The sequence below is a fragment of the Nomascus leucogenys genome, chromosome 19 (genome assembly GCF_006542625.1).
Source record: "Nomascus leucogenys isolate Asia chromosome 19, Asia_NLE_v1, whole genome shotgun sequence".
NCBI lineage: Eukaryota > Metazoa > Chordata > Mammalia > Primates > Hylobatidae > Nomascus > Nomascus leucogenys.
In genome coordinates, this window is record NC_044399.1 from 866,757 (window position 1) to 890,304 (window position 23,548).

The window sequence follows — 23,548 nt, forward strand, 5'->3', positions numbered from 1 at the left end:
AAAGCATTAAATTACAAAGCAACTCAAGGGAAATTATCAAATGTTGAATTAGCAGAACCTAAAAAAATGTAATGACTATAATAGGCTCAAGTTATTTTTTTAAACAAGTCTATGTTAAGTAATACTATCCTAAGAGAAACAGTAGTTTTTAGGAATATATCCATTTGATTCATATGGCACTGTGAAGTTTTTGAATCAGTTTCATGTGTGTAATCTAATTTAATTATTATTTCATTGCGATGTTGGTCTAAGAATCAGATTTTACCACTTTAAAAAATCCATAAAATAATCATGGAATCATATATGACTATACAGAATGGACCATAGAGATCCAATATTCTCATCATTATAGGTGCCAAGAATAATGCACATAAAAGAGTAATAACTTAGCCAAAGTCATGTAACTAAGAGAAATGGATCAGATGAGGGTTGGAGTATAATTAAACAGACGCATGTGTGCATGTTTTTAAGTGGAGAAGTGCTCACTGAGTCCTCAGCCTGTCCTAGGTGCTGTTGGCCTCTTGGGATGCAAAGTGAGTGGGGACGACCTGAGTGGCAGCTCCTACGTCCTTCGCAGCCACCACACGTTGCAGGGCTGAGCTGTGGCCACCAGCAAGTCTCAGCCAAAGACCCTGCTTTTATAGGGACTTCATTTTATGTCTCTAAACTTCAGACTCTTAACTTTGATGGGCAGAATATTACCCATTTTTCCAATGGAAAGTGTTTGTCATTGTTCATTGGAAGAAAATGAATGTTCAGGTTTCTGCTTTCATTTAACCTTCCAAGGGCAGCTGTCATTGTTTCTGTGTAGATCTTAGTAGGATGCTGACTGATTGGCGTTCGTTTTTCTTCTTATCTGAATTGGTTTATATCTAAAGCTAGGAGTGTGGATTTTCCTCACTCAAATGACATTTGCTGATAGATTACTCGCTGGTGTCTTGATTCTTTCTTTTGGTTTGATATGCTGCTGGATTAAGAGAGTTTATTTTTCTTTCTTGTGCCAAAAAATGGTTTCATTTTTACTAACATGAAAATATCCATAAAGATAACCTGCCAGTAAAATGACTGAATTATATTGGACCACTGCTATTCTGTGACAGGTTCTCTGTTAGGGACTTTCACAAATACCGTCCCATTTACCCATTCGTGTGTCTGAGTAAAGTTGCAATTATCTGCTTTTACAGATCAGGAAGCAGAGGCTCAGAGCAGTGAGGCAGGTTGCACACCTGTGTGTAGGCAGCATGTGGCAGACGTCGTCGGACGCGTCTGTGGCTCGCTCCACCTCCTCCAGGGGCTCATGTTCTACATATGACTAAAGTCAGTGGTCACGCAAAAGTCTTCAATGCTAGTTATACCACCAGTACATAGATGTATATCCATACAATCTTTAATCTTTGATAGACCCAGTCGACCAAGTCAAAAGGCACGGTATTAGAAGTTTAGAATTCTTGATAACCAAGCACTTCTTACAGCTCCGTTAGCTGTTAACGTCTAAAAACTGGGCTAAATTGGAAGTCTGTTCCTTCCTTCCACCCCGTATGGCCCAGTAACTTATGTGGTTAGTTTCTCCTCCCCTGTGCCTTTTCATGGCTCTGTACGCTTCTTTCAGCACCTGATATGCATTCACTAATTCTCTCAATGTCAACAATTCAGGGAAGGAAATATACTTACTTCTGGATAAACAAGGGGCAGTGCTTTATAACAACTTGCATACGTTTTTACCACACTTTTAATCTATAGAATAGCAATAATTATTTGGTGAGTGTTATGCGGTGTGATACTTTATGTCAAGTATGTTCTATTTTAGAATAGCCTTCTCTGTTTGAATCTGCTGGAAAGCATCAGTGTGCTACGCTTCCAACAAAGACATACGTGAATGATCTCAGCAGAGATGCACTCAGCTGCATAAATTAATTAAAAAACTGTAAAATAGCTAAATTTAGTATTTATGATTTTTCTAAATTATTAAGAAACTCACCTTAAATTTTATGAAGGTAAATCAACTTTAGCAACAAAAATCAGGACTTAATAAAAAATTGACCTTCATAGATTTAAATAATCAATAATAAATGAGCATTTTCATAATTTTAAAAGTATAAACATTTGCATAAATTATTAATGTTTTGAAACCCTATTCTTCTAAGTCTTCTTCATGCTATATTTACATGTATGTATGTACGTAATTCTTAATATATTAGTTATTATCATACTCTTCTGCTTTTCACACATGCTTGTTATTTTTGGACTCCTTATCAACAGATGCTGAACTAAATGTTTTTAGCAGCTTCTCAGTATCACCTATAAATCATAATGCACTTTAAAAGTGAAAGGTGTGAAATGAACACCTTGCCCACCACTCTCAGTGCCAAGTCTGATTGTATGTTTAGGATGAATTCTTAGAAGTAAAAATGCTACATTAAAACCTAGGCCTAGTCAACGTTCACATCTGTTTCTGAGTGTTTTCTGGGAACATTCTGTGCATTCACACACACCTTCCAACACCATATGGACATCCCTGTCCACACGTCTTTGCTAATGTGAGGTGTTGCTATTCCTTTTAAACATTTACCTGCCTGGTAGTTTAAAAATCTTAATGTTGTAGTGACTGTGATTTTTTGATGGCTAGTGAGGTTGCATGTATTTTCACATTTATAATTCATTTTCTTTTATTCCTTCTTTTGGGAATTACTTTTATCCTCCTTGCTCAATTTTAACAGGATGCTCATGCTTCCTTAAGTGAGGCTCTATGAACCTAGTGTCTGCAGCGTGCATTTATTTTTGAATACGGTATTTTTGTTATAGAAAGGTTTTCTATTTCTATAGAATGAATCCTTTACTCAAGAACTTCTGGTTTTTGAGTCACACTAACCCAATATGCTTACACACATCCCCACATCCCCGCACACAAACACACACACACACTGATATTTCCTCACAGGTTTGTATTTTGTTTTTCTACATCCCTATGACTGTTGATCTCTCTGGAACTTGGTGAAATGAGGCATATGAGACCCATGCTTACAGTTATCAAAGCATTACTACATTAAGCAGTAATCTTAAAATCTTTCTTTGTAGGAATTTTTTTTTTTTTTTCTCCAGGGATGTCACACACCCCACATGTACCCAAGACCTCCTGGTGCTGATGTGGGTTCACGGCACTCACTGTTTTGCGGCCGCTGTGACATCGCAGTGGATTTTATGTTTTCATGTCTCCGTGTAGCAGGTCTTCTTCTCTGCAGCTGTCTTATTTCATTAAGCATATTGTTAGAATTGTAAGGCTACATTTCAAAGTTGTCTGTACCGGGTATTTTTTGGAATTGCATGGATAAAGTTATAAGGATGGAAGTACGCTTCCTGTGGCATTCCGTTTGAGAACTTTCTGGTGCCCCTCAGATATGCCAGGCTGGGCTGTAGGTGCTGGTCCCCCTCAAGTGGAGAAGGTAGAGAGGACCCTTCCATCATGGAACTCACGCTCTGTTGTAAAGCGGCACACGGGTTCTGAGAAGTTCTAGGGAGAAAGATAAAGCTGGGAAGAGGTATGAAGAGCAGTGGGGGATGGCAGAGTTCCGATTTTAACTGGTTGGTTAGGGAAGCTGCCGAGGAGGGGACTCTCAGCCCAGACCCCAGGAGATGAGGATGCCGGAGAGAGGAGTGGGCGGGGCAGGTGGACGGACCCCATGCAGGCACGGCGGGGCTGCAGGACAGCTGGGCAGGGCAGGTGGACGGACCCCATGCAGGCACGGCGGGGCTGCAGGACAGCTGGGCAGGGCAGGTGGACAGACCCCAGGCAGGTATGGCAGGATTGCAGGACAGCTGGACAGGGCAGGTGGATGGACCCCAGGCAGGCACAGCAGGGCTGCAGGACAGCTGGACAGGGGACAGGGAGAGACTGCAGGTGCTGGCCTCACAGGGCATTGCCGGACACTGGCTTTTCCTTTGAGAAATGGCAAACTCTGGGGAGATTTTGTTCAGAGAAATGACATTACCTGAACCATATTTTAACGGGGCCACCCAGCTGTGACTTTAAGAATACACTGAACTGGGGACAAGGCTGGAAACAGGGAGGTCTTTTATGAGTCCAGTAAAACAGCTTTGAAGGCAACTGAACCCTGTGACCCCAGGCAGAGGGGGAAACATTTCAGGGGATTTGCTGGTGAGTTGGACACCGAGAGTCAGGAGGGAGGAAGGTCACAGGAACTGAGGAGCTTCAGCTGAGACACCAGGATGATGCTGTTGCCACCTACGGGGATGGGGATCTTTGGATGAGAAGGGGTTTAACCGAGACAGCAGAGTGACGCCGTTGCCACCCACTGGGGTGGGGAGAATCATTGGATGAGAAGGGGTTTTGCTTTTGTTTTTAAATATTTTTATTTGTTTTGAATGGGAAAGACTCAAAGTTTACTTTTGAAGAAGTTGAGTTGGAATAACTATTTTATTTCCAAAAAATGTGTCAAGGAAATGTATGCAATTAGCTCGTTAAATACCCAGAATTGCTTAAGCAGTGGGAGATGTGGGCCCTGGAGAAGGCAGGACCCGGCGGAACCCACGTCCCCTCTCCCTGCCTTTATTCCTCCTGGTGAATGACCTGCTCTTATCTCAGCACCTCCGTGCCCAGGCTGTCCACAGAGGTTTTCCTGGAGAGCTACAGGTGATGTCTGCAGCGCACAGGAAGGGGCACAGAAAGCAGTGCCTGGAGGGCATATTACTGCATATTACCGCAAATAATTCTCTCTGGCAACTAAGGCAAATTTGACATAACGTGTATTATTATAGAAGAAAGTGATTAGCATAAATTGCAACTTTGATTTGGAATGCCTAATTACCTCTGATTTGGTTGTGTTCCTGACTTTAGTTTTTTAACATTTTGAACAGAAGTTAGGTTTATTTCAGATAGCATCATCTGGTTCGCACGGCGTTAATAAAGCAGCAGATGATTCATTAGAGGTCTTTGTTGAATCTTATTTGCTTTCCTTGGCTAGCATTTAAAATTTTATATATTTAAAATACTATGTTTTATTTGTTAAAGCTTGGCACACCCTTCCTGTGGCCTCGGTCATGGAAACTGTTCTCTGTGGACACCAAGTTCAGTGTTTTCCATTCCTAGATCCCTGGGTTGCAGGCAGTGTCCTCACCAGGACAATTAACCAGTAGCAATGCTGAGTGGTCAGCGTGATGAATTAGTTGGAAGTTAATATCCTATGTGAGTGTGGACTTTACATCAAGATATAACATCGATCAATATTGCATCTTTTTGAAGTGAACTAAAAACTGTTCTTGTCCCGAATAACGAGAGCAGAGCAAGCCCTTCCTCCTAAGGCGGCTGCACTGCCTGAGCTTCTGTGGGAGTGGCCCACTGCTCACTGTGGCCGCTGCTCGCCACGCATCAGCCACTCGGGGTCTCTGCACCCTGTTCCGGGTCCTGCTCCTTATTAGTGCCGCCCCTGAGGTCCTCCACAAGAAACCCACGGGTCCCCCACGGCGGTGGCGAGGGGGACCTGTCCTGGGCGGTGGTGTGGCTGGGGGACAAGCGATGGCTCAGTGAAAGTCTGCAGCAAGAATGTGCTCAGATGCATCGGTCACTGGGGGATCTGGAGAAATCAGGCTGGCCAGAGCTCCCATTGCCAGGGAGATTCCTAGGTCATCATGGAGAAAGCCTGTTTAGCAGGATGATACGGCCTCTGTATGCACTCAGAGTGAGCGCGTCCTTCCAGACACTGCCTGTGACTTATTTTTATAGGAATTTGACTTTTACTTTGAGTTTTGGGTTCCAACTTTACAACTCCAGGCTTGGTCTGTATCAGCTAAAACTTTTATTCCTGTCCTGACCCCAGCATATTGATATACTTACTCTTCTGTGGTGTGTATGTGCCTGTGTCTGTGTGTGCATGCGTTTGTGTGTGTCTGTGTGCCCGTGTTTGTGTCTGTGTGTGTATGCGTGTGTGTGTGTCTGTGTGCCCGTGTTTGTGTCTGTGTGTGTGCATGCATCCCTGTATGTGTGTGCCTGACTTTTTGTGTGCACGTGTGGAGGCATGCATGTGGGCCATATGTGTTGCATGTGTGTATGTGTGTCTGTGTACCCGTGTTTGTGTCTGTGTGTGTGCATGCATCCCTGTATGTGTGTGCATGAGTTTTTGTGTGCATGTGTGGAGGCATGCATGTGGGCCATGTGTGTTGCATGCGTGTGTGTGTGTGTGTGTCTGTGTGCCCCTGTTTGTGTCTGTGTGTGTGCATGCATCCCTGTATGTGTGTGCATGAGTTTTTGTGTGCATGTGTGGAGGTATGCATGTGGGCCAGGCGTGTTGCATGCATGTGTGTGCAGGTGGTTTCTAGGATGTGGGAGGGGCGGTTGGAAGGTGGAAGAGGCACGGCTGCTTCCTGGGTGGTGGCATGAGAAAGGTCTGGATGCTATAAAAGCAGCAGGTGTTTGTGTTTTGGGGTGTCCTAGGTCAACAATTAAGGAAATGCTTCTGAGCTCCATTCTGCAGGAATCATTACCGAGAACCCTGGTGGCCCTTCCTTTTCTCAGAGCCTGAGAGCTGTCAGTCATAGTAACTGTCAGGGAGCGTGAGAAACATGGCCCAAGGAGAAGCAAGGAGAGAGACTGAGACCTGGGGCCTCTCCCAAGCCTCAGGGCCCTTCTCCTTTACGGCAAACAGGATGACTTTATGGCTTCCACGGGCCACGGCGTCCTGAGGAAGCCCCATCGCTCAGCTCCTCCCATTGTCAAGCCCACACATCTGGGCTAGGGGCTCAGTGCTTGCTGCCCTGTGGCGAAGCTGGCCCTGCTTCCCTCTGTGTGCAGCGGAGTGGGGGTTGCCCACCTGTCATCAGGCACCCGTGTGTGAGAGTAAATGCGAGAGGCAATGGTGAGATATCCTCGCAGGTGTAGTGAGAATGCACATCAAAGTCAGGCAGGGAGCAGCAGGTACTTACATTTCATCCTGTTTCACGAGCTGGTTGGCTAGAATTCTATTTTCCCAATTGGGTGTTCACTTATAAGAGTTACATATTACACACACTCATGGGGAAAATACTGAGGAGGGTCTTCCTGCCCTTAGGGACACGTCTACATTTCTTCATCTCTCCAGTGAGCTCAGCCCTCGGTCAGGCAAGGCCAGCAGTCAAGCTGCAAAGGGCCCGGGGGCCTGGGTCCAGCCACACCCCGTGCACCTGGGACACAGCCAGGGCCTCCTTCCCGGCTGCCCTTGGTGCCTCTACAGGCACCGCCCCTTACAGAGAGCTGGTGGATCCACAGATGTCCCATGAGCTCCCAGAGCCGCAGCAGCACTCCAGTTCCAGTGCCCACCCCGTCTGGCAATCTCACCTATGTATAGCCCCCTGGGGTCAGCGAAGTGGGTGGGAGCACACAGTGCCCACAGGGATGAGGAGAAACCATTAGAGTTCCCATTGGGTGCAGTTTTACTTATGCTGGGTGAGGTGTGGATTGCAGTGGCCGGGTCCCTGGGCTGCTGGCCAGATGGTCACATGTGACAGTGTGTGTGAGCACAGTCCTGCATGTGTGGTTGTTAAATTAACAGATGCAGTTCAGTGGGGCACACACTCTTTTTTGTGCTGTGTTGAGTGATTGAAAGCAAGAGGAAACCACTTGGAACCCTCCTGAAACTCTCCTGCACGTGGGGATCAGCTGAGGATGTTGGGAGGAGCAGATCCTAGCTTGGTTGGCAGCTTCCCTCGGCGAGGGTCTGTGGTTCCCATGAGTGCTGAGGAGGCCCCCACTGTTGAAACAAGCCCAACAAGCCCTTCCTACCGCCCTGTGCTACTTAATGGAGGCATTTGATGAGCTGGTTTTTTAAATCCTTTTGCTCAGCCTGGATCTTACCTGATGAACTCCAGATCTCTGGGGCAGACACAGGCGCTGGGGCTCCGTGGACCCCCTGTTTGGTTCTCACAGCAGCTGAGTTGCGGAGCTGCAGGGTCCTATGTGGCCACAGCCTCATCCTTCACACGTGGGGACCTCCCTGTCCGTGGGCCAGGCTCTGTCTTCATGTATGGCTCTGAGTGTGATGGTTGATTAGCACTGCGGCTCTAGGCAGAGAGGATGGTGGGGTCTCAGCCCTCCGCGCTGGGCCACTGGCCTCCAGCTGTGCTCGTCCCCATCCCCTGCCACGTGGCATGAGGACCAGGTGCCCTGGCTCCCGCCCCCCGCTCCTGCACTCCGGAGGCTGGGTCCCGACAAGGCACTGGGCATGCGGCCGGGCATACCTGCTATCCTGTGGGACGCCCAGGCCCTGTGCCTGGCCAGCGGCCTGCTCTGGAGCCCCCAGGGCGGCTTTCCCTGACTCTCCCCGAGGAGGAGGCAACGCTTCTGATGACCCAAAGGTGTCTTTCTGAACTGTGCTTCCTTCATCTGCTGACAAAGCGGATAGACTTATCTTTGACTAATTAAACTTCCCTCCTGATCAATACTTCCTAGGAATTTTACATTTTGTTGCTTGCTGTCCAGGAACACCAGGCCTGGCCCGTTCCCCAGCTCCCAGGACACGGCAGCAGCCCCTGCAGGAGATTGGGCCACGCCCGCCCGCCCTCTTCCGAGAAGGCCGCTTCCTCCGCGGCTGTGGTTGTTTCCAGTGTGTTCCTCTCCTCCTCCGGGCCAGCAAACCTTCATACAGATATTTTATGAATCTTAAAAACTATCATTTTTATTCAAATAACTTTAGTTAAACTAAAACTACATATTTTTTTTGGAAGTGGGAAAAATTATTAAAATAAAATACTATAAAACTTTACAAGTTAAAAAAAAATGCCTGCCTAATTTTCTTTTAAAAACATGCCTTATATAAATCCTACAAAAACTGCTCAGGAACAATTATTCAACATTTTATTATTTTTTTGCATAAATGAATCAAATCCTTATTGGTCGAGCACAGATCTCCTGTACACACGCGAGCACTACACGTGCATTTTAGGATTGTCTTGAGCAGGAGGCGTGCGTCACCTGTCCCTACCCCTGGCTCCTGCCCTCACACCATTTTTTTGTGTTTCCACTTTGTCCCTACAGACAAAAACCTCTATTGCTCTGTTGTACGATGAAGAGTCTGAAAATGCCTATGACATCCGGCTGAAGCTGACCAAAGAGGTGCTGAGAATTCAGAAACAAGATGTCATCTGTGTGGACGGAAGCCACCAGGGCAGGAATGTAAGTGCCGCCACTTCAGGGAGGTCTCGGAGTGTTTTGGACGAGCCCCATGAACGGTCTTTGAAAAGTGTGGTCCAAGAATGATTGCTGAGCAAAAGCTGCTACTCGTTATTTAAATATCCCCAACTACTGGCTTTGACTGTGTCACAAAATAAAATACAATTTTTAAGGTCGTATTATTTATTCTCTCCCTGACTTTCTTATTTGCCAATATATTTTCCATGTAAATCTTTACGTAAAAAATAGACCCAATCCTGGCATGTACCTGTAATCCCAGCTACTTGGAAGTCTGAGGCAGGAGAATCGCTTGAACCCGGGAGGAGGAGGTTTCAGTGAGCCGAGATCGCACCACTGCACTCCAGCCTGGGCAATAGAGCGAGACTCCATCTCAAAAAAAAAAAAAAAAAGGAAAAAATGAAAAAGAAATAGCCCCAAATGCCACCATGTGAGATGTGGAATGTTTTCAGTATGTTTTTGAAAATATTCCAAAAACCATTTCCATTCCTACGTTCTAGGTTGGCCCTTTCTGGGGGCACAGGCTTAGGAGACCCTGTGTTTATTTGGTTTTCTGAGTCCTCCTGCCTTTACCTTGGAAATAAAATGAAGGGGGCATTTGCCCCCTTACTCGCAATCCTGTGATCGGTGTTTCTGAAAGAGGTGCAGATGTTAGCAAAGTATGACGGGTTTCCCGAGAAGGTTCACAAAGATCCCACCGCAAACCGTTCTGCTGTAGATGTGTATTGTGTACAAGGGGCTCCTGTGAGCATCCTGGCTCACACCTTCAGTTTGGAGCCCCTCCTTCTGTAGCTGGCACCCGGTCCACCCTCCTGCTCCCCGACATGTGCCCTGTGGCTCAACGAGGTGAGGGCTCCGGGATGGGGGTAGGGTTCCCCTTTCGGTTGCTCTTCCCTGGAACCCCAGCCCCAGTACCACATCCCACCACCTGCCCTCTTCGTTCTGGCTCCAGGACTGCATCTGTCTTGGTCTGTTTGAGTTGCTGTAACAAAATACCTGAGCTGGATAATTTACAAAGAACAGAAATGCATTGCTCACAGTTCTGGAGGCTCAGAGCACAGGATCAAGGTGCCCGCAGGCTGGGTGGTCTGGTGAGGGTCTGCTCTCTTTCCAGACAGCGCCTTGAATGCTGCATCCTCCAGAGATGGACGATCACTGTGTCCTTGCATGGCAGGAGGAGGAAGGGGTGAGATCTCTCTGCCAAGCTTTCGCGTGAGGGCACCTGACCCCCTTCATGAGCTCACAGCCCCCATGGCTCAGTCGCCTCCCACAGCCCACACTCCGGCACCACTGCCCACACCCTGGCACCACTGCCCTGGGTAGCAGCTTCCACATGAGCTTTGGAGGAGACACAGACATTCCAACCACGACCTCTGCGTTCAAGAGGCCACTGTTGGTCTTCATGGGCTCATAGGAGATTCCCACAACCCTGAGGCTTCTTTTCCACGAAATGTAGATAAATCTCTTGTCTGCTTTTATGTCGTGTAATCACTAATCATTATTTTCTTTCCTCCACTTGTTCTAAATACCTAATAAGAGTGGGCTTGAGCAAAGAAAAAAATCAAGGTTTTGTAATCATTTTAAACTTACCCTGCTTAATAGAGATTTTTAACTATAGAAAATCTCAAAGTAAAAACACGAAATGTTTTTCTGCTGTATTGGCTAGAAAAAAAAATGAATTACCTTTTGAAAGTCTGTAGCATCAGGTTATCTACCAAAAGTTGGGTTATTGGTGAAAATGAAAGACTCCTTAAGAAAAATGGGCCTATGCGCAGACATATAGACTTATGCATACAATTTTAGGTGAATTATTGGCTCCAAACCTCTGGTTACGTTTGTATTCTCACCTGCACATTGGAGAAGAAAACATTCACGGGTAGGTGTGTGTTTTGTTTTCTTGAACCTGCTGAAAATAGAACCACATTATCCGTTAATGATAGACGACCATAAAACGAAAAGAGCAAAAGTAGCTTTACCTTTAACAAAGCCAACAGGTCTCTAAATTCTGTCCATGTGCCTGCAGTGCAGAATCTGAATTGATGTATTATTTTACTTCCTATTCCTTTATAGGGACATGAAGTGTGGATGTCAAGGATCTCGGGATTCTGTCTCCCAGAGACAGTGTGGGCTTTCAGGAGGGGAGAGCCGGCTTCCTCTTACCTTTCAGAATTTCCATTTAGATTGCTTTTTTTTTTATAATTGTCATTGTGCAGTAGATGTTCTTTTAATTTATAAGTCCATGTTGGTACTTTGAATTAATGTGGTAAGATGCTGTATATTACACTTGTTATGTTAGGTCACGGTAGATTTGCAGTTGGAAAGTATTTTAGAAAATTTCACATCTTCATTTTACTATTTAGGAAATTAAGATTCAGGAAGAAGAAGATATGCGTCTAATATTACAAAGTTACCCGCAGAGTTAAGACAGCAATGGGCACAACTCCGCTAATTTATAATCTAAGGGATGCTCTCTGTTAAATTAGTGAAGACCACACAAGAAACAGACAACCACAAGCAGCACCAACACAAACAGTGTGGGGTGACTATTAAAATAGTGTGAGTTTAGAGAGGGCTTCAATCACGGAAACTGGTGTGAGGTGATTTAACCTGTGCATCAGGGGACAGCCCAGGGGCTGAGCCAGAGAGGAGGGCACGGGCTCTCTCTCTCTCTCTCTCTCTCTCTGTCTCTCTCTCTCTCCTACATGGAGGCAGAAAGCCCAAAAAGTCACATCTTCTGTGAGTGAACTTGAAAAACAATCTGTCCCTTAGAAAAGGCACAGTCAGAACACTCACCTGGAAGAGAGACAAAGACACAAATCCCGAAGGATCCCAACCCCCCATCTGCCCCCATGGGGGTTTGGTGCTGAGATTTATGGCATAGAAACCTCCAGTGGAAAATGAAATTTAATGTTTCAGATTTGGAGGTTCCCCAGGTACAAAGTAGAAGCAAAATGCACATTCTCTCCAGCACAATCTACTCTAAGTAAGGCCTCGGGCCATTGCCAAGTGTAAGGTCACAGGACCCTGTGGAGACCCTAAAATTATTTGTTAATGCAGAAATGGACTCACTGACAATTCAGGTTAAAAATGATCTGATTACAATATAAAGTACTTGGATTTATTATGTTTCAAAACATAAAATAGGATATATAAATATGAAAAAGGAACAAGGGGCTATAAAAAGTGATCCAGCAGATGTGAAAACACACCAAGATAATATCTAGAAATTAAAAACAATACCTGAAATGAACCTCCATGAACAATTTAAATAACATGTTAGGTACCAACGAGAAGCATGAAGTATAAACAGAGCTGAAGAAATGACACTGAATTGAGCACAAAGAGCTGGGAAACATGGAAGGAAATGGGCCTGGAGGGCGGCCCGGGGTGCTAAGGAGCAGAAGGAGGGTGGCAGGAGACAGAGGTCAAGGAGGCAGGGATGACAAGTCTACATAAGTGCTGGCAGATGGCAGCCCTCAGGTTTAGATGGCCGACAGATAGCAAGAGGGGTAAATAAAAAGACAGCAGCACTTCCTTCTGGTGATGTGCACCTGCTCTTGTGCACACCTGCTCTTGTGGTCATGGCTGTGCTGGCCTCATGAAGACTTTGGAGGACTTTCCTCTTTCCTCTTCCCGGAAGAGTTCGTGTAGCATTGCTGTTCTGTCTGTCCTATAGGAAGGCTTTGTCAGGGTAATGTAAATCTGTAGACGTAACTATTAGAATTCAAAGTACATCATGCGCTAGCCCTGACCTAACCTCTGACTGTTCCTGGGTAAATGCAGGTTAGGCCACTGCCCACACTCTGCTGATGCTGCATTATGTGATATTGACCTTGCCACTCTGTTAGACTATATGTAGCTTAACATCAGAGACCACGGTGTTTTCTGTTTCCTATGTGTATCTTTACAATTGTGCAAATGAGACTAAAGCCATTTTTGAATGATTGAGTGCGTAAGTAAATAAAAAGACGTATTTTAGAATATGCAAATTAAGACCATTAAATAACATATAGTAATGTACTAATCGAGTCAGTCTCAAGCCTTTGAGCCTTCAAAAGGCAGGCAATTACAGTGGTCCACTGAGCTTGTGAAAATCATTTTTAGAATGTAGGTATATTGCTTCTATAGCAACCAACGTGAAGGAAACCCAAGATCTGTGATTTGAATTTGAATTGAAGAAGTTAAAGGCTCTCAGATTGTTGAATGGAGCATGACACTTGCAAACATGTAGGAGTTTATGATAAATTCTATGCACAATATACAAAATTCTACACTTGTTTGTCATAAAGTCAACATTTCATGACTACTTTATCTAAATTTATATCTATATTTCACACCCAAGCTGCTTCTTATTCTTTGGGTCCAAAATCAGGAGTAGACATCGCTTCTGCTTTACTTTTTTAAGATTCTAACCTTAATCTTTATTATTTTATGTCCTTAAATTTAGACAAATGACGAATTTCTCTTACAATATTTTATAATTCAGCCAAAATACAAGTAATTTAGTAGCAACCCTTTTAAGCTAATCGGACACTTTATCAGCATTATGTATTTTTCTGTTGGTAACTTTATTGACAAACATTTATTAGTTTGTTAACTCTTCCATTTTTCTCAGATCCCAACACAAAATCTGTTTCCTTCCAGTTTCTGAAAACCAGTTTCTGTGTGCTTCTTCATGCACTGAGTCCGCTCTGATGCCTGTGTGTATCACCTCACCTGTCTCTCTTGGTTGGGTCCCACTCCCCCTGGCACCCCTGGTTCTGCTCAGGGCATGTGAGCTCTCGTTAGTCCATTAGGGAAAGGTCTGATGGACCCCTCGACCTGTGCTCCACAGAGCTCATCAGTGTAGGGCAAACATGCGTGTTTACAAATGGAATACTGCATAAGAAGAATGGCTACTGTCCTAGAAACTAGAAAACAGGAAGCAAAACAGCTGCATTCGGAGCTTTCATTTGTCAGTGACTCGCCCACTGGTGGAAGAATCATATAAGCTCATTAGAGTGTGTCCATAGTCAAACTGTAATATGAATTCTTCCCTCGTTATGTTCTACCCCAAGGTATACCAGATGTCTTGCTGATTGCCTGGCTGGCTTTAAGTGGGAGGATATCCTTCTTACGAAAATCACTAACTACACTTCTGCAAGGCATCCATTCTTATTTGAAATTGATTTCTCTTGTGTTTAAAATGGCCACTGTCCTTTTCCTTGGATGAATTTATTTCCAAAAGATTTGTCTCCACAGCGGAGAATGGCATGGCGAGGCAGTGTGACTGGAACATAAACTGTAAGACACAAAGTGCTGGGAAAAAAGCAGGTAAATTTGGAAGCAAGTAATTTGTGAAATTTCACAGGTATGCGGCTGAAGGCTGCAAGGATGAACCAGGGCTTTGAGATTCATACCTTCAGGAGAAAAGTGGACAGTCTCACTGAAAAGGCTTCTGAAACAATTAACAGAATGCAGTCGTCAGCAAAACATCTAGAATTTATCTATCATCACTTGGATAGTGGCCGACTCTTACAAAATTCACCTTCGCCTTAGTTTTCAACATTATTGAGTTAGCTCATTAAAATGTTATTTAATGGTACCCAGAATAGAGTTCACTTTAATAAGGAAAGTTCTGGTTTAAAGAATATGAAAACCTTAAAATAATGAACAGTTTGGCTGTATTCATTATAAAAGTTTACACCAAGGTTTAGTTTAAAATAATAGTTTACACTTTGGGAGGCCGAGGCAGGAGGATCATGAGGTCAGGAGTTTGAGACTAGCCTGACCAACATGGTGAAACCCTGTCTCTACTAAAAATACAAAAATTAGTCAGGTGCAGTGGCAGGTCCCTGTAATCCCAGCTACTCAGGAGGCTGAGGCAGAAGAATCGCTTGAACCCAAGAGGTAGATGTTGCCGTGAGCCGAGATTGTGCCATTGCACTCCAGCCTGGGTGACACAGCAAAACTCCGTCTCAAAATAATAATAATCATAGTTTACATATGTTTGTGTACGAGGCTGTGTGCACACAGCAGCACACTTTATAAAGATATCAAATAGTGCGTCACTCAAATAGAAATTTCAATAACTAAAATCTAACAGCAAAGACAGTTGCATAATCTGCCAAACATTTTTATTTTTTTAAGTATTTAATTTTTCAAACCTAAAAAAATTGAAGTGAGCAAACAGAACCCTGTGCAATTATTATTAATATTTATTATATGCCAACATAGCACTAGACTGCTTTGGCTCTGTCTACGTTATTAAAGAGTGAAGTGTGCCTTCACATCTGGAGCCTGACTGCCTCCTCCCCGGCCTTTCGGTTCTGATGCTCCTACCGACTGTTCCATTTACATTTTTAAATTCTTCCTTCATACGCATTTTTCCACAGACAGCATATGTTTTGTGTGTTTTTCAGTTGTAGATAAATGGAATGCCATTAGGTGCTCATTTTGCTAACGTTATGCTTTTCAAATGGATCTACAATGCGTGAAGATAAAACCTGCTCCGTGTAGATCTACTTAGTCCATCCTTTAAGGACTGTGAGTTGTTAGATGAACTGTCCAAAGTTGATAAGTTTTCTGCACATTCTTAGTTGGATGTAAGTCCCCGCAAGAAAAATTTATATTTTCAATATTACCAACATACTTATTTTAATAAGCCTAACTTTGCAATGATGTGTACATCTCTAGAAGTTAATTTGGGGCTCATATGTGATGAGTTCTTGTTACCAGCTGTGGTAATCAAGCAGCAAACTTGATTCTTGCTTCCTTGGAGGAAAGAATTGGGTTGAGGGGCAGAAAGAGGTGTAAGTCAGAGGCAGAGAGTGAGGCCAGTTTTAGAGCAGGAGTGAAAGTTTATTAAAAAGTTTTAGAGCAGGAATGAAAGGAAGTGAAGGACACTTGTAAGAGGGCCGGTGGGTGACCTGAGAGATCAAGAACCCCATCCAGCCCTTGACTTGGGGTTTTCTCCATTGACATGGTTCCAAGGTTTGCAGCCCCCCTTCCTTCGGGGCGGGCTGTCTGCATGTGCAGGGCCAGCCAGCATTTGGGAGGGTCTGCACGCACCATGTGTTTCTTGGGGCTGTGCACTTGTTCACTTGAGGCGTTTTTCCCTCACCAGTTGAGTCTACCCAGAGGGAAGTCATAGACCAGTTAAATACCACCCTTTTGTCTTGAAGTGCACATGCTTGAGGCCACTCGCCCAGCTCCTGAGATCTTATTGGGAAGCTGCTTATCTCCAGCCTCAGGTGTTTTCTGTCTACCAGGAGACTGCCTTTTCCTGGTACTGGCTGTGCCCAAGGATCATTTTAGAGAGAAAGTGTAACAACCACCTGACCACCACCTGATGGTTGCCTGACGTTCTGGGGCTGGGGCCCGTCTCCTGCCCTGCTCGTGTCTGCTCTGTGTTACGGTTGTGAAGAGCGAAGTCGAAGGGCGATGATAGGCCCATTCGCATCCATGACTAATCTTGGTGGGTGCCCAGCTGACTGGCAGGAGCAGTGCTGCCAGGTGTGGAGCTGGTGGGTGAGAGGCAGCTGACATGGACAGACACCCCTGCTCCTCATCACCTGCCCTGATAGTGCAGGCCAGGCTGACCAGGAAAGCTGCCAGCCCCAGGTCCCTGGATCACTTGGGATAGCTCCCCTGGAGGGCCAGGCCCATCAGCACAGGAGCTGGGGGGCGAGAGCTTAGGTTGGAAAAGCCCTGGAAGCTAATTCAGAGGAGGAGAGCATCTTCAGGTTCCTCCTGTACCCCATCAGGGATCCAGGCAGAGGCTCCGGATGGACCAGAGACTCTGATGCCAGGATGCAAACATCATAAAGTCGTGGCGGCTGGGGGCCTGGTTCCTGACTGCAGCTCCCAGAGACCCCAGTGCACTGTCCCCGCATCAGGTCGGAGCTACAGGGCCACTCCCCCATGATGCCCGCCAAGGACAGCTTTTGTCATTCCTGGCCTGTGCTTAGACCTGAAGAAACTCATAAATCAGGGCTTTGGGTGTGAGAAGCCAGATCCAACTCCTCAAGAAGGTGGAATACTATGGAATCATTGAATTTTAAAATTTGGGAGTTATCATACACTTTTCAAAACTCTAATCCCAGGATATTGAAATCCTTCTAATAAGGATTTAACATCCAAATTAAGCAAATATGCACAAGAGTTTTCAAGTAACTCTTCTTAGTTTGAAATCATTGCATCCAGACACTGAGAAATAGTTTACTTACTTCAGATGGCAAATCCGGGCTCCCTCAGCCTATTTAGGAAATTTTATTTGAGTGAATTATTTTTAAAAAGTGGAGAGAGATTCAACGCCCCATTCTGAAAAATGCCTTATAGAGTGTTTGCTAAAGCAAAGGGAACGTCCAACTCTGTGGAAGAAGCAATGCCTCCTGACTCAACAGCCCCTCACATAACCCCAGGATGAAGTCTGTTAGCATGTTGTTTTCTGAAATAAAACTCTACGAGTATTTTTGAAAGTATCTTTCATGTGCGGGTGTGAAATAGAATACTTCAGAATTGTTTTTCTGTAAATTTCTAATTTTTAAAATTTAACTTTCAAGCCCTCCAATTATAGAGAGAAAAAAAAAACTCTTATTTTTAGGTCCCTAGCATTTCCCACATCTCCATTCTCTTCTTACAGGAGTGAGGCCAGGCCTGTGTGAGGAGTAAGACCTCCAGGGAAGGGAAGGGGATCGCCGAGGACCTGGGGAGAGAGCAGGGGGATTAACACCCCCTGTCATTCTGTCCTCACCACAAGAATGGTTTTGAGCTGAACAAACCTGGGGGCAGGGCCCTGGCTGGTGGCCATGGCACAGGAGCAGTGTTTTACCTGTAGAACTGATTGAAATCTTTCTGGAAATTGCAGTATTAAAATCTGAACATGAGTTTGCAGCCGTAACAAATTTAAATTTAGTGTTAAGTCCACAGTTTAAATATCTGAAGTGGAATCGTGAGGCCCATTCATACATGTAATTCAGTAATAACTTGAAGAACAATGTTTTAGAAGACCAGAATAAGAAATCTGATCTTATATACCCCCAAACCACTTTTTGGTTGATGAGAAATGTGTAACTGTTAAGTTAACTATGTCATAGAAAATAGCTCCTTCTTAAAATATGTGGTCAGAAGATAATGTGGAGATAGCTATGTCCTATTATTAATATAATGATGCTGCTACCAAGATGTGAACATTAATTAAATGTCATAACATAGTTTGGGATTAAATGATAAAATGCAGAATAATATTTTATGAAAGATTTTATCTGATATGTTTGTGAAAAGAAAAGCAAGATTGAATTTGAAAATAATTTATTGAACAATTACCTTAGATTCCAACCTCAGTTCTGTAGAGGTTTGATGATACATTCGATTGTATTCTGAATTTGTTCCTTTGGTGAGTTCCTGGAGCCCCTGAGTATGGTACGTGAGGAGGCCGTGATTATGGGGGAACGCGTGGAATAGGGGAGTCAGGCCATAGATTAGATTCATAATGAGCCTCAGGGCAGCTCACGATCCGCACCTGCTTGTGGGTCCTTGACTTTAAGGGGTATGTATTGGGAGGGGAATGAGGCAGCAGACTGTTTTTGTTGCATTAGAAATGCCTTTTGATGACATTGGTTTGTGTAGATATCAGCTGACAGAGCACTGTGGAAATGCTACCCCGAACCTCACAGTGATAAGCTGTGGATTGACTCTGGGGTCATACAATAATTAGGACGTACGAGGCAGGACAACTTCAGCCAGGCTGCTGTGTGAAAAGTTCCAGTTAGAAGCTGCAGAAGTTTTCCCATTTACTTTTTGTCACCCAGTAAGTTTTATAAACCTTAGTTTGAAAATTAAAGTTCCTAGATATGCTAATGTTAAAATGTTAGAACCTTCATAATTATATAATGTTCATTTATAAAAGTGTGAAAGCACAAATTGGCTGAGCCTTTTCTCTCAACTTTGACACACTGAAGTCCTTGGTGTTTGAATGAGGTGGTTTTAAAATAACAATTTTTCATGGATCAAACTAACCACCTTGGTATTTTTGTTAAACCTGATGGTCTGTAAGGTGCTTTGCACAGTGATCTTCCTTAACTCCTGTTGAGGCAGCTTGGGCTCCACCGTGATAAGGAACCACAGGTGGGCTGGTTTAGGCAGCAGGGACTCCCTTCTCACCGTTCTGGGAGGTGGAAGTCCAACTCCAAGGTGCTGTGGGTTTGGTTACTGTCAAAGGGCTGCCTTCCTGGCTTGCAGATGAAGGCCTTACAGTTGTGTCCTCATATAGTAGAGTTACTGGCAAGGGCTGGCTTCCTGGACTTCAGGCAAAGGCCTTATATGTGTGTCCTCACATGGTAGAGACAGCGAGGTGGGGGTGGGGAGAGAAAGAGCAAGAGAGAGAGAGGAAAAAAAGAAAAAAAGAGAGAGAGAGAGAACGCTGTATCTGCTGTCTTTTCCTGTTCCTTTAAGGACACCAACCCTGTCAGATAGGGCCCGCCTGAATGACCTCATCTGACCTTAGTTACCTCCTACAGGCCCTACCTCCAATGCAGTCACACTGGGGGTCAGGACTTCAACATGGATTTTAGGGGGACACGATCCCATTCCCAGCACTTCCTATTAGGGCTCACAGTACAGCTCTCACTTTCCAGATGCAGAAACTTGATTTTAGAGAGATTTAGAGACCTAAATATCTAAATGGCTGGTTCAAATGTACACAGAAAGGAACATTTCAAGGCACTGCACAAAGCAGATATGACATAAATATTATTCTGGCTTAGCTAAAATCATAGAGAACAAACCCTTCGCGTTCTAGTAAACAAATATTTATGTTGGTTGTTAATGGTGTAATTTTTTTCTTACCTATCTTGTTAAGAATATTAGTCCAGATTTTGCCACAGGTGATCAGTTTCTTGATATTTTCTTTGAAATATCAAGGATATTTTAGGATATTTCAGGATATCTTCCTGACATGTATAAGTGAGTCAAATGACAGTTTTAAAATGTCATTCTTTGGCAGTCTATTGGGGCAGAAACTAACTTGTTTCTTCTCAAAATATATTTTCTCTCATCTTGTACTTGCTTGCATGAGTTTCAAATACACTGACAGCTGCAATTTTAAAATGTTATTGAGCATTTTCAGAAATTCCATACAGAGAGGCCTCCAGTTACTATGACGTAGATAATTCAATTTTCTCATCTTCCATAGCACAGAAAAGTTCTTAGAAGCATAAGGCTGTTTGCTGTGTCACACAGAGGAGCAGCTAGTAGGTGGATGGATGCGTTTCTCCCCACTCCCTCACTTGGCCATGAACACTACAGAATTTAGTGTCTGCTGAGGAAGGGAATGAACCCCCCCTCGTTTCTGCAGTTCACGCTCATTGTGAGATGCATTCTGGCCTGCAAAGTCAACTGTCCACGTGTTGAGGAGGAAAACGGTGTGCTTGCCACATGCAGGAGTAACTCCCTCTCCCTCCTCTATAGAGAATATCCTTGGAAACCCTCTGTCCACACAATGGGATTTATTTATTCAGCTTTATTGAGCTATAACTAATAAAAATTGTACATGCTTAAGGTGTACAGGGTATGTTCTCATACACATATACATTGTGAAATGCACACTAGAAACAAGTTAATACATACACCTCTTACAGTTACCTTTGTTTATTGTGGTGAGGACACGTAAGGTTTATTCTCTTAGCAAACGTTAAGGAAATATGGTATTATTAACCATAGTCACCATGCTTTCCATTAGAGCCGCAGAACTTGTTCACCTTACAGCTGAAATGTTGCACCCTTTGGCCTGCACCTCCGCCCCCTACCCCGAACCCCCTGGTAACCACAGTTCTACCCTCCGCTTCTGCGTTCAACGTCCTTAGCTTCCACGTGCAGGAGAGACCGTGTGGTATTTGTCTTTCTGCGCCTGGCTTATTCCACTCGGCACAATGTCCTCCAGGCTCATCCGTGTTGCCACAGATGGCAGGAGTTCATTATGACTGGAGGATGTTCCATTCGGTGTATCTGCTGCATTTTCTTTATTCTCACATCTGCTGGTGGACACTTGGGTTGTATCCATATCTTGGCTGTTGTCAATAATGCTTTGATGAGCAGGTTAAGAGCCTGTTACTCTGTCCATTGGTGCAGTGTGGCTGGGAAGCATCTGTGGCGTTTCAGGTAAATACTGAGAATGTGGGTGTGATGAGAGACCGTGGTATGGACCTCCCAGGAGTGGCTCTGACTTTGCTGTTCACAGTATCTGGAATACAGCCGAAGACCAAGAAAAAGCCAAAACGATCACTCTGTAGCAGTCCCTGAAATACGGCTCTTTTTCTATGTATAAAATTATTTTTGTCAGTTAAAAATATTATATGTCCAAAAAAGATCAAAATAGTAAAATTTTCAGTTAAAGTGTTATTTGCTGTGTCCCCATATACACACTTTAACGCAGGTATATTTGCTCTAATTTTTGGTTTCTTTCCTTTGAGTTTATAAAGTATTTCCCCCTAGGAAGGACATTCCTGGGGTGTCTCAGGCTGGGAAGCCCTCACAGCAGCCTTCCTGCACCTGCACCTGCACCTGCACCTGCACCGCTGGCTGGGGCGGGAGCTCCCAGGTCCCCCCTTCGGCGTGGGCTCTGCCACTGTCTTACTTCTTCGTCCTTGCTTTGCACAACAGATTCCTTTCAGAGCCATTCAGCCTGAATGTGCTCATGTTTCCACTTAGAACTCAAAGAATGTCTGTTACTTCTGTTTTTCCTGTAGTGTCTTTTTGAGGGAAAAGCACCCTTTGGCCACTGTCCATCTACCCCAGGCTGCCTCTGTGTGCCCCCTCAGAGCGGCGCCAGTCACCCGTGTCTACCTGAAGTTGGCAACAGTCGCATTCATCAGATTAGACCACAGCAAAACATAGGTGCATGGCTTAATGCGCAAGAGATTTGGAGATTTTTTACCATCTCACTTGCCAGTTAAGGGCCTATTGTGCTTTTAGCTTTGTATCACAACCTACCTTTAAATATCCCAGGCACCTGTGGTCAGAGGATGTGAAAAAATTGATCATTCATGAGTTAATATTGGTTGAAGATTGTCCCAAACACGGCTGACTTCAGCAGAGATGCACAGTGAAGAGGGAGCCCGTCCTGGGGTTGGTGGGAAGAGAGCAGTTCTAAAACGGGACTGAGTGCTCTGCCCCACTTCCCTTTCACCACCTTGGAGAAGGTGGGCCCCTCGTTTCTTCACGGAGCTCTGCTCCTGACAAGCAGAATGCAGATGGGATGACAGTTCTGTGGGGATTCTTCCTGGATTTCAGACAATGCCTGGAATGGGGCCTATTCTTTATCACTGTCGTCATTTTCATACGTGCAGTACCGCACAGTAAAGATTTGAAATAGTGTCATTACTGTCATATTTAGCCAAAGTTGCTTTGGAAATATAATTTAACAAGTATTTGGGTTTAAATGAAGAATTTGTTTTGGATTCACTTTCTGATAGTGCATTTTAACCTAAGCTTGGTTTGTTTTCTAAAATTTTTTAAAGCACAGAACTGTTACACTTCACAGACAGCCAGTTGGCGGCTTGGGCCTGAGTATAAAGGTATGGAAATGGTTTTCTCTATTCCTGCTTTTTATTTTTGAAGAACTTTCCAGTGTGAATCTTGATAACCATGTTTCTTTCTGATGGCTTTGTCTTTCAGGGAGGTTCTGAGCACAACGTCCCCGTCGTCATATCAAAAATATTCAAAGACCAAGCAGGTAAAAACAGCCAAAATGACCTGTGTATGCATCGCAGCCATTTGTAAGATAACAAATTACTGAAAATGATAAAAATCAGCAGATAGGTGTTTTGCTCGATCACCTAAGCTTCCGTTTTATTTTTGTAGCTGTGTCTTGTTTCAAAGGATGCTTCTTATGCCCTGATCTGAGGCTGCCCTTTTTAACCTCTGCTGATCCCTCTGGCCCTTAAGAGAGACACTATTTCTCTGTTTGAGGTATCAGGTTATCCTCTAAAGATATTGATGATTCAGGGGTTTGAATGCTGATTTTAAGGTATGTTAAAAATTGAGGAGAATTACATATAGATGGAGAAGTTCATGGTATTCATTGAAGTATCTGACACGCAAGTCTCCGAGCATAAGAATATAACGAGCCTGTAGCAGGACTAGCTGACCGCACTCAGGCGGGGCTGAAACACCGGCCGTTCTGCACTTGGCAGCTGGCGGTACTGCACTGACTACCACCTCCATCCATGAAATGAAACACTGGCTATGGGAATAATCATAAGAATAACTGACATTCATAGGGAGAGATTACTCTGTGTAGAATCGAAAAGTGAGGGTGGGACTTATGGCCACACATTCATTCAATTTTGGACATAATGTGCCCATTCGATTTTGGGCAGTGATGGTCAGGTCGTCTGA

At 44.4% G+C, this 23,548-nt stretch overlaps 1 protein-coding gene across 1 annotated transcript in view; it reads left to right on the top strand.

Annotated features, from left to right (window-relative positions):
• Positions 1–23,548, top strand: part of SNTG2 (syntrophin gamma 2) — a 384,592-nt gene that overhangs the window by 126,176 nt on the left and 234,868 nt on the right. The window contains exons 2-4 of the mRNA XM_030800009.1: positions 9,020–9,157; positions 22,669–22,725; positions 22,826–22,883. Coding sequence (XP_030655869.1) covers positions 9,020–9,157; positions 22,669–22,725; positions 22,826–22,883 — 253 coding nt within the window. The remainder of the gene's footprint in view (positions 1–9,019; positions 9,158–22,668; positions 22,726–22,825; positions 22,884–23,548) is intronic.